A 12,074-nucleotide genomic window follows, 5' to 3' on the forward strand; every position below is an offset into this window, starting at 1 on the left:
GAATGAGCCAAAATTTAAATTAATCCATTTTTTATCAGCATATTTCCTAGGCACCCTGGTTGCTACCCATTCCCATGGACGGCATTAGCTAAGTTAGCCTGTTACTTGACTTCACGTGTTTTAAATTATGTTGTTGGTTGTAAAATTCCACATGATTTTTTGAACTAAATAATGACAGAAAAATGGCCCTTCCAGTTACCTTTTGGGGTGGGAGCTGGGGAAGAAGACACACAGTGTGATTTATTCTAAATGCGGTTCTGAGATGTTCTGAAACTGATATTAAAAGCCAAACTAATCAGCTCAGCTCATCTGCCAAAGATTACTTGGACAGGCTGGATGGAATAAAACTTGAAGAATGAGACCAGAAAACTGAAGGTTCTAGTTGAAACTTTTAAGAGTATCTCCTGAGTTTAAGTTCTGTTTCTGGATTAACATGGAAAGCCTAAGAAAAAGTGATTAATTGACTTCATAAATATTCCTGAAATACAGTATAATATAATGCTTGACATTTGCATAGCATTTAATGCTTTTTCAAAGCATTTTTATTTATATTACTTTATCTGACCCCCCTGACAGTCCTTGAAGGTAGACAGGATCGATTGCCAGTACAGAAGATGAAATGAAGCACAAGGTTAAAAAGTTTCATCGGTGAGAACTGATTAATGGAGAGTGAAAACCTGAATTCAGGCCTCCATCCAGTTTTCTATCACATAGCACTGGTCCTCAGCTGGAATTTCAAATTACCATAATTTACATATTTATGGAAAATCTCATACTTCATAAAGTCTTCTATACTTCCTCATGTCCCTAAATTTAATATAGCACCTTGCACGTAACAGAGACAGAAGAGATTTGCAATAAGAAGAAAGAAACCCAACAAAGGCATACCTGTCTCCATCCCCAAGGGAAATACCTAAAGCTAAATGAGGATGAAATTTTGGTCTGGTTTTGATTTTGGTGGTGGTAGTAATACTCATGCTGGGGACTGAACTCAGAACTTTCACAATGAACTACGTCTTCAGCCCTATTTAAATGTTTTACTTTGAAAGAGGGCCTTGTTAAGTTGTTAAACTGCCCAGGCTAGGCTCAAACTTTTGATCCTCCTGCTGAGATTACAGCATGTGCTACCACACCTGGATAATGATGATAGATTTTTAACTGAGCTTCCTGAGTATCTGGACACTAACAGAAGAACAGCATACAGCACATGTCTGTACCATTGCTCGGGCTTCCGTTTTGAACTGTTCAGGGGTTTGCTGGTCCCAAAATCTGAAGTTTTCTATAACACAGAGGAAAAGGCAACGTCACTTTCAGTAGAGAGAAAATAATCTGGGTGATGAGTCAACCACTGAGAGTCCAATTTGGTCAGTTTGGATCACAGGAGAAGAATCGGTGTTCTTTAAATCCCTTTACATCTTGCCATAATGAACTCATAAAGTCCTTCAAATGTTAGTTTTTTAAAAGGCTAGCTGTTGTTTTCTACACATGGCAATGGCAAGTAATAGCTTCTTTTGTGTAATTTCACTTTTTATACAGAAGTCAAGCTCAAATCTACCAAACTCCAGCTAATTCAGAAGGTGTACCTTTGCCTGTATCTCAGTCCTTCCATCTGCAGAAATAAAAATAAAAACATCCAATTCTGAGGACTGCTAAAGAGAGTTATGTACATGATACTTGTAATTTGAGAAGTTACATATACAATCATAAAAATTGGGGAAACTTGTATTGCTTTGGAGGCAAGGCAAGATTTATCTTCTAGACCAGCGCTGATTCAGTAGCCACAAGCCACACGACTGAATCTTAGTTTAAATTATGATGAAATGAAACTTACAATTCAATTCTTCAGTTCTTCTGACTACACTTCAAGCGCACAACAGCCGTGTGGACCTAATGCTTACTGCACTAGACAGCAAAAACTTTTCCATCAAGAGGGCGCTGTTTAGAACCAGCAGGGAGAAGACCAGGCTGGCTGAGTATTTCTTCTTCTAAGCCTCCCATCCTCCTAATTCTGGGCCTTTGATCATATCTGCCTCCTGTGTTCTAGAACAAAGTCAGAAATTGGTTTTCAGTTTATTCTACTTAGTAACAAAGAAGTTTTCATAACTAAATGCTATCATTTCTTTAAGCAGAAAACTCAGGTCTAAATTTAGGCGCTCAAAATCACTCATCCATGCTGACTTAGCAAAAGAACTCATAAAACCTGTGACAAATCCATTCAAAACTTTCTTTTATTTGACTGTGATTTGCTTTTTAAAATGAAACAAAGTTCAACATCCCCCTCAAAAAAAAAAAAAATAAAAGTAAAATTCATTCAGACTGATTATCTTTTTGGTTTCTTATTCCCAGAGCTGTGAACATTTGTCCACCCCTCCCAACCCCACATTACCAGCTTTCCTTCTTATCTTTACACATTAAACTCTCAAAGAGCTGCTCTTTGGCCTGCTGCCCTCAAAGATGATTCACCTTGTGTAATCCCACTAGACAAACATTCTACAACTCAGCTCTGACAGTGCTGCCTCCATAGTCAGGGGTTCCCCTCTACACACCACAGAAAATCTACATTCCTTCATCTGCCCTTTAAGACTCTGCACAAGCAAGGCCCCGTCACCTCTCCAGCCAGTCTACTCCTTCCGGGCCTGACCTCTGCACAGCCAGGCTGGTGTAGCCCAGCGAACTACATGTGCATTGCTGCCTGTGAGCTCTCCCTCAACTCTGCATCTCTCAGGCCTGACTCACTGCCTCTACCCCGCCTCGTCCACCGCCTCTGCTGGCCTCTCGTCCACCTGGCGGGAAGGGCCCCCTCTCCCAAGCTGTGCCTTTTTGCTCACGAGTCAACCGGACCCTGCTCTACCCACGTCTTCAACTGTTCCAGGACTGAAGTACACAGCACTGGCTCTGAGCAGCTATTGTCATCCTCAGCGCCCCTTCTGAGGGTGCAAGAGAACAGATTTGAAAAAGATGCGTCCATTTTGGTCCATTCGTACCTTTGTGAATCCTGAACGTGGCATCGGAAAGGAAATGCTGTTACTGTAAAACCTGTTTCTCCTTCTCTTCTCCTAGGTTCAGCTTCTGCACTGCATCAGGCAAACAGTCACTGGGGGCGACTCGGAGATTGTCGATGGGTTTAACGTGTGCCAAAAGCTCAAGGAAAAGAATCCCCGGGCTTTTCAGATTTTGACATCTACCTTTGTGGACTTTACAGACATCGGTGTGGATTACTGTGATTTTTCTGTGCAATCTAAACACAAAATTATAGAGTGAGTACTCTTATTGTATTGATCTCTCCTGGGACTAAAACAGTTATCAGAAAGTGCTCCATTAGCTAAAGTTTAAGCAGAAAGATTTCATGAGCTCTAAATTTTTTTTACCTTCAATCCACCATTAGTACAACAGAGAGAAAAAGAACTTATTACCATTTTTAAAATTCTTTAATAAATCACATGAAATCTGTTCTTGATCAGTGTGAGAGGGAACGTACCTATGATGTCACATGCACTTCATTTTTAAAATATAAGTTCCAGTTAGTCATAATCAATGCAGTTGCAGTGGTCAGAATCTTTTGGCTGGAAGTGAAAGAGCATAACTCAAAACAGGTAGATCCAGGAGTTAAGCATTATCATCTGGTCTCTTTTCTTCTTAGCTTTGCTGTCTTCTGTGTTGGCTTCATGTTTAAAAATGATCCTCAGCGTCTCCAAGTTTTTACTGGCCTTAGAGTTACTACCCACAGCATAGAGAGAACATTTACTTCCTCCTGGCTGTGACAAGGCTGGAGAAGTCCCTAAGTCAGCCCCCTTGGCCATGGCCAGGGGCTGGAGGACGCCAGTCTGCCACAGCAGGATGACACGGTCATTGCAGGAGCAGGCTCAGCTCATCCGAGCCCCAGGCCTGGGAAGGAAGTTGTGACCCCAAAAGACACTAAGCAGCTACGGTCATGCAGTGCTTATATCAACATTTTGTTCTCTTTCTTTTTAACATTTTATCATAATTTCTCCAGGTATCTACAAAAGCTACATATCATCCTTCCACTTGAGAATTAGCTTACAGTATGTTACTTAGCTATGCTGCATTGAATTGGACCTCCATTAGTACCGGGTTTTTCCAATTTGAGAATTTTATGTTCTTTTATGACAAATAGCCAAGTTGTATGAAAGTAAATTCATTGAGTAGATAATGAAATCCCTAGTTATACATCTGTCATATACACAGGGAGAGTTCATTTATTCATTCAACAAATGTGTATGGAGGCCAATTTTCTTAATACTTGGGATACATCAGTGGAAAAAGTACAGATTCCTGTCCCCTGCCCTTAGACAGCTTTCATTTTAATGAGGAAGGGGAGAGTTTTAATTTAAAACATTAAAACAAATGAGCACCTTATAATGAATATTTAAAACTTGTTATATGCTTAAGAAAATGAAAAAGAAAATCAGACAAGATAACAGAATCCAGGGCTGGGAGTGGAACTCACTGGTAGAATGCTTGCCCAGCATGTTATAAGCCCTGGCCTACATCCCCAGTACTACCAAAAATAAATAAGCAGAAATAAAAAGGATAAAGGGAATCCACAGGGCTGGAGACTTGGTAGGGATGGAACTTGCATCATTAGATAAGGCAATGGGAGTACGATTTGAGCAAAGACTCAGGAAAGCAGGTCCAGACACCACGAGGGCAAAGGTCCTAAGAAGGCTCTGGAGGGTGTCTGGGAGATCTGAGGGACAGCAGGAGGCCAGCGTGGCCGGACCCAGGTTGGGAACAGGCTCAAGGAGAGGCACTCAGGTTGGGACCAGAACATGCAGAAGATCGTGAGCAACTATGAACACAGGGCTCTGGATTCCGCGTGACAGGAAGTGGTGCAAAGTTTGACCAAGGAAGAGACATCTCCATAAATTTAGTTCTTCTTTAACACAGCATAAAAGAGCCGGGGCAGGAGTAGAGCAGAGTAAGAAGCTACAGGGGACTTCAGCTAGAGACCGCGGCACCTGGGACCGGCGAGGTCCTGGTGACAGCACCAGCACATGGGGAAGGATCCATTTTTAATACACTGTGCAAACTGAAACAGATTGCTTTCCTGACATGCTGGGGGAGGGGTGTAATAGAGTGATAAGTGTCAGGAATAAGTCCTTGATCAAGACAAACCTGAGGTTTTCTCTGAGAAGGCATTCACTGAGGTGAGAAAGCAGAAATGATACAGGATTTTTAGCTCCAAGACATAGTCCTAATACTCAAACATGACCTTTAGAAGTGATGGTTTCTAGGAGATGATTTCAACCTGACTTGTATATTACATTGTGCCTACAGTGTATACATGCATCAAACCGTAACATTACCCCGTTAGCATGTGTGATCTGCATTCGTTCTTGTAGCAGTGAAAATAGCTTACATTTTAAAAATGCATGGCCAGTTCGGATTCTGCCAGGACACATCAAGACTGCAGATTCTTCAAGACCACTGAGCAAGAAGAAACAACTATTGAGGGAGACTAAAATCACCATCTGAATCCCGACTTGGCTTTAATGTTTTTTCTAGTAAAATTCCAAGACATGGCCATTTATAAGGTCTCAGGAACATCCCTAGAGAATGCCAAGTCATTAATATTAATCCCACTTCAAAAACACTTTTTTTACAACAAGAGATAAAACAAAGAAAGGTTTCAGTTCAGGGAGAGCCTCTGTCCCCTCAGTGTTCTTGAATGTCTGTTGAAATGTCTGTGTCCTGCCTGTACTAAAGCATCTTCCAGGTGCTAAAGGAATTAATTATGACACAGTGCAACGAAAAAAACAAACCACTGCGGAAACTGGGGAAAAATGATAATAGTGAGAAGAAGTAATCCTATTGTCGTAAGTTCAATCACAGGACTGTGAGCTCCTTACTTGTCCCTGGGTCGGCTCTGATCTTACGGGCTGCCCATGCTGGCTTAGGTTCTTTTTCAAAAACACAAATAAACAAACAAAAAACCAGCTAACACCTACCCTCAGAACTAGGATTTACGGAGTTAATAAAAGGCTGGCTTACAAAATACTGAGTATATTTTAGCTTGCTGTAATTTCCATAAATCCCAACAATTTATCTGTGATAGATTTCTAGTTCATTCCTCAGTTTCTAGGGACCAAATCAAGAAAAGAAATTTTTATTTTTTTAATTTATTTTAAGAGTAAAAGAAGGAAAACATATTAACAAACAGACATCCATTTACAAAATAGCATAAGAACAATACACACAATACAGAGTTACAGACAAAGTGATAGGAAATTAACAGTGGTTGTTGTATTACGTATTGATATCTTCAAAGTGGTTTCTCAGGAAAACAAATAGAGACATGCAAGACTGATCAAATAAGTAATCATTAACTGTTCCTTTCTGTAGAGCAATAGAAGTCAGTAGTACAACTATGTTAACTATCCTGTATATATACATACATAATTTCCCCTTCTTTAAGAAAAGAGATTTTTAATCACTTGTGAGATTCAAGACTCTTCTGAAGTCCAGAATAAGTTTTTCCTAAAGATCCTCATAAAAATGTGTCACAGTAGACAACACCCTCGTGGCACTCCTACAACACATGCGAGAAGTCCCACCAAGCGCCACGTCTGTCCCTGAAGCACGATGTTGTCACTAAGGCAGAGTCCCAGCCTCACCTCTGTCCTTGCAGTCCTTGCTGTCCACCGGCAGCTGCACCCTCCTGTGCCATGGCATTCTCCAGGCGGCCTGTGGCCTATGTGTGGCAGAACCTAATCCAGGCACATGTCACAAGCCCTGCACACATGACACTGTTTTGGGTCTGACCCCCAGCTCTGGGTGCCACACAGCTGTCAGCCCCTGTTACCACCTCCCAGCGTGGCCTGGGGACCAGGACTCCAGGGACCGGTGCCAGGCACCTCACTGCCATTCTTGACCACCTACCTTCATTGTCATCCCACCCTGTGTTTCCAACTCAGGAAAATCGAAGCTGCTTGGTAGTGCAGCCTGGCTGAAAGTCTACCTTCCCAAAAGCTGAAAAGCATCTCTTGTTTTTGTCTCTGAATCTGGGAGAAGTCCATGTCTTGCGAATTATAACAGCGTAGTCCAAATCCAGGGAAAGATGCTACCTTTTCTTACCCTGAAACCTCTAATATCTTTCATTGTTGTGATTATAATCTGTTTTCCAAGAAAGAGTTAGAAATTACAGTAGTCTCTCCCCCCAGGACTGGAAAGCCCTTGGTAGTCTCCCAAGGCACTGAAAAATATACAAAGCACACAAGAAACAAATATTTACCACCTGTTTTGGCCAGACTGTAGTGCTGGGACTACAACACTGAATAAGGTACAACAGCACCAGTCTTCCAGAAGTCTGCGTACAAGGGGTGATCAAAATATACAGTGAATATTTGCTTAATTTTTAAAAAAATTATTACGGTAAAAGAATATTGCCGTAACCCTTCTCAAAACACTCCCCACGTCTTCAGATACACTTATCTCATTGTTTGTGAGCCTCTCTGAAGCAGTTCTAGAAGTCCTCTTTCATGTCTTTATGAGGTATGATCGAAAAATATGATGAATGTGGTGCCAAGTTCCAGCCACAGAAAGTCAGGCTCCTCTTTGAGGTCAAGAGGACTGTGAAGGGTCAACTTCCCCATCAGTTCAGGACAAGTTTCTGGGATGGCACACTGCAGACACTCAGGAAAGAGCACTGCCAGAACTGCTTCAGAAAGTGACAGGAATGATGGGATAGATGTGTTTGAAGGGGAGTACTTTGCAGGGAATTAATGATAATATGTCTTTTATAGTAATAAAGATTTTCAATTTAAAGTTTCCCTGCATTTTTGATCATGTCTTCTACAAAGTACAGGTGAATGGAAAGCCTGTATCTCACTCAAGCTAGTCTCTTGTCTGACCTTCACTTTCCCACGTGCAAACTAAGCAATGAATTAGAGCCATACATTTCAGCAGGGCATGGTGGTACATGCCTCTAACCCCAGAACTTGGAAGCTAAGGTAAGAGGACCTCTGTGAGTTTAAGGTCAGCCTGGGCTACACAGCAAAACCCTGTCTTAAAAAAAAAAAAAAGGAAAATATATATATATATATTTCAAACACTTAAGAAATAAATCTTTCTTCCTATCCCATACCCAAAATGAAACAATGCCTAAAACATCATAAAGCAACTGACCTATAAACCTCTTACACAAAAGAATCTGAATGGGTAAAACCTGCGTTAAAGAATGAATTTCACTAGGTGTAACTGAAATGTTAACTTGAATCTCTCAGTAACATTTATGGTAATTTCAGCGGAATCCTCCTGGCTCTGGTATAGTAAGACTTAAAATAAAAATGAGTAAGTGGGAAGGAATAAAGTGTACATTTGTACCATGGTAACCCTGAGATCTTAAGGCCTTCTGTATGGGTTTGGCTTCTCTACCATTGCATTTCAAAATATCTCCCCAAAGGAGCCGATCTTTATGATATAACGAGGCCTTGGTGAATCATACACTGACTCTCTCTCTCTTCAATAGGTTAGATGACAAAGGCCAAGTGATTCGCATCAACTTCAATAACACAACGAGGGACACGATCTTTGACACCCCCGTGGAGAGAGTCCAGCCTTTCTACGCTGCTCTGAGGGAGTTTGTCGACCTCATGAACAGCAAAGAATTCAAGTTCACCTTCAAGATGAACCCAGGTCAGTACACAGCTTTTCCAAGAGAGGGAAAAGATGGGTTTTCTCCAGCCTGGCCCCTTTGGAACGAGGTGCGGAGCACCTTGACAGCAGAGCTTGGTGATCAGCTCTCTTTGCTTAAGCAGCAGGCTCCTAGCCCTGCCCCAGCCCTGCTGAGTCCTCAGATGCAGAAATATTCCTTTCTGAAAACCCAGGGAACCCTAAGCGCTCCAAACTTTAAGTATTTCCAACCCAAATAATAAATACTTGCACAACAAGCTGTAGGCCAAATAAATCTCAGGTCTGATGGTAACACCGACATCTTCTTGTATTTTCTATCCTGATAGCCCATCAATACAAGCTGAGGCTTGTACTTAGTTATGCCATCCCAATAAACAAAATTATGCTCACCATGCTCATGCTGAAAGAGGTGAGGAGTCTTTATTCGTGGAATGTACTGAATTCTTTAGACCACCTTTCAAAAGTGAAATGCCACCAAAGCTGAATCGTTTTTCTTCTCTATTTATGCTTAATTGACAAATTGTATATATTTATCATGTTCAACATGCTGTTTTGAAATGTGTATATACTGAAGGATGGCTAAAATGAGCTACTATATAGTAGCACCTCACATACTTGTCTTTGTGACGGTGGCAACATATAAAATCTACTTTCTTAGCAGTTTTGAAAAAAGTGGGTGTGGCAGTTCATACCTATAATTCTAGCACTCTGGGAGACTGAGAAGGGAAGATCACAACTTAAAGCCTTGCCTGGGCAAATCAGTGACTTACTGAGACACTGTTTCAAAACTTTAAAAAAATATATCTAACAGGATTTAAAAATGTAGCTCAGTTTGACGGCCCTGAGATCAGTTGCCAGCACTGGAAAACAAAAGTAAACAAATGAAAAAAGAATACAGCACATCATTATTAACTATAGTCACCACGATGCACACTGTATTTCTTAAACTTCAAGATTTTGTTATCTGTAATACAAGGCAGTATCTCTTTCTGCTGCTAATTTGACCAAATGGATGATTCTTCTTAGTTGTAATTGCTTTTATTTCTTTTCCTTTTTCTACTTTCCTTTCTTTCTCTCTTTCTTTCTTTTTTAACAAACAGTGTCTTTTCATATTGCCCAGCTGGTCTGGAACTCTTGGACTCAAGCAACCCTCCTGTCTCAGCCTTCCAAGTGCTTGGGACTACAGGTGTGCACCCTGTGCCCAGCTAAAATTGTTTTGTTTGGGGTTTTGGGGGAATTTTTTTATCTTAGACAGAGTTTTGCTATACAGTTCAGATTGGCCTTGAACTCACTGGATAGCTCAGGCTGGCCTCAAACTCACGCAGCTCTCTTCCCTCAGCCTCCCAAGTGTGCACCACCACGCCCAGCTAAACTTGTTCTTAATTGACCATCTCCATAATAAGTTTGTACTAGAAATACCCATAAATCCATTGCCGGGTAGACACAGTAGACTGAGCGTAAGAGTGTCAACCTGTGAGATGGGCACAAGGTAGGAAAAAAACAAAAAACTAGTCCAAAGAACAAAAACAAAATATAGGAGCTGGAATCCCAGTTCCATCCTTCGGTGGCAGAGGAGCTTTGGGAAAATTCATCAGCTTGTTGGAGCCTCCTCTTCCTCACATATGAAAAGATGAGCTAATACTCTCTCTGTCCGTTATGAGTCTTAAAAATAATACACACAAAATGCAAGACAAGTAAGAATGTCACTGTCCCTAGCGGCATTTGAAGCTATTAAACTGGAGAGAAACATTCCCGGTGGGAAGGCAGGTCACCATCCGTATGAACAACAGCAAGGTTTCGCTCAGAGAAAACCTCCTGGGCAGCCTCCCCGGTGTCAGGGGAAGCCTCGCAGGCCCCCCAGCTCGAGGTCACAGGCCCGAGCGGGTTGCATGCAGCCGGCAGCTGCGACCCAGGAAGCGTGCAGCTGTACAGACAGAAAGAAGTGCAGCTTCTGACGCCCGCGGGGTAGCAGCGGCACTCCGCATGCTGCGTTTTCCAGCTCTGTACTGAAACGCGATCTTTCATCTAGGCGACGTGATCACCTTTGACAACTGGCGCGTGCTGCACGGCCGGCGCAGCTACGCGGCGGGCACGGAGATCACCCGCCACCTGGAAGGCGCCTATGCCGACTGGGACGTGGTCCTGTCCCGGCTGCGCATCCTGAGGCAGAGCCTCAAGGGCCAGGGCTGAAGCTCCGCCCCGTCTCGGAGAGGCCGGTGTGGACACTCACCGTCGTGGCCGGCGTCCTTCCGCGCTCCCGTCTTTACCCCGCGGCACTCACTCGCCCCGCAAGAGTAACTTCTCCCTCCTAGCCTCGCTCAGTGTCACTTTCTGCAGCAGGCCTGGCCTGTCTTCTCCAAGAAAGCACGTTTCCTTCCCGTCCCGTGTGTGCACTCATTTCTTTTGCCCATGTGATGTCTCTGCACGGGTACAGATAGCGTTTGTGTGAAATTAAACATGTCTCCAAAGACAGCTTTGTTACAAGTAAATCTACTGCTGCACATAAAGCTTGTCTCCGTTTTCCCACAACCACTGCGGAGATTTTTCAAAAAATTAAAAATCGAAATTGCATTTGACCCCGCTATTCCCCTGTGAGGTATCCTCCCAGAAGAGTTAAAGGCACCCTGTGGCGGGGGTCCATGCACACCCGTGTGCACAGCACCACAGCACGTAACAGCTCTGTCACAGATGCGGATAAAGCAAATGTGGTACTTGTATGCAATGGAGCCCTGCCTTGCCAGGAGGAAGGCTCACCCTAGTCACGTGTGGGAAAATGGGTGCACTTTGAGACCATAATGTTAAGTGAAACACATCAGACCCACAAGCTTAAATACCACATGGTTTTTCTTATATGAGAAAGCCAGAGTAGAAGTAACGTACAGAATAAGCGATAGATGATAGGAAGTCAGGAGGTAGACCTTTCTCAAAGGGGAAGGGATCGGGAGATGGAGGGAAGGGAGGGGAAGGCGTGGAGGGGGTGTGGGGAAAAAAGGATCGAAGAAGAAATGAAAGTAGAGCTTTTGCAAACTGGAAGAGGACCAAGAGTTGAAAGGAGCAGGGGAAGCAGGAGGAGCAAGGAAGCAAAAAGAATTAAGACGCACCATTTTCATGTACCAAGTCGCCACGATAAATGTAATCGTGTTCTACACATGTGGACTAATAAGCAAGTTTTAAAAACTTGTGGCCAAACATGTTTCTGCTTTGCAGCCCCTGGGGTCTCCTTCCTCGTGTCCCCATAGAACAGTCTGCAGCCTGCATGAGAAAGAGCTTCGTGTTTCTAAAGCTCTTTGTAATTGGATTATATTACCCGAATTTATCACTTTTATTGCTTGATTATATTACCCAAATTTCCAGTCCTCACCAACTCCATGACCTCAACCCCTTCTTTTGTAATAGATGATGATACAAACCCAACCATGCTA

General features: G+C 42.7%; 1 protein-coding gene across 3 annotated transcripts in view; it reads left to right on the top strand.

Moving 5' to 3' along the window:
• Bbox1 (butyrobetaine (gamma), 2-oxoglutarate dioxygenase (gamma-butyrobetaine hydroxylase) 1) overlaps nucleotides 1-11,159 on the top strand; it is a 64,956-nt gene extending 53,797 nt beyond the window's left edge. For all 3 annotated transcript variants that reach the window (XM_005401746.2, XM_013502996.1, XM_005401747.2), the window contains 3 exons: nucleotides 3,061-3,257; nucleotides 8,489-8,655; nucleotides 10,682-11,159. In XM_005401746.2, coding sequence (XP_005401803.1) covers nucleotides 3,061-3,257; nucleotides 8,489-8,655; nucleotides 10,682-10,842 — 525 coding nt within the window. In that variant the 3' untranslated portion in view covers nucleotides 10,843-11,159. The remainder of the gene's footprint in view (nucleotides 1-3,060; nucleotides 3,258-8,488; nucleotides 8,656-10,681) is intronic.
• The last annotated feature ends 915 nt before the right edge of the window (nucleotides 11,160-12,074 follow it).

The sequence above is a fragment of the Chinchilla lanigera genome, unplaced genomic scaffold, assembly GCF_000276665.1.
Source record: "Chinchilla lanigera isolate Chin_1 unplaced genomic scaffold, ChiLan1.0 scaffold00075, whole genome shotgun sequence".
NCBI lineage: Eukaryota > Metazoa > Chordata > Mammalia > Rodentia > Chinchillidae > Chinchilla > Chinchilla lanigera.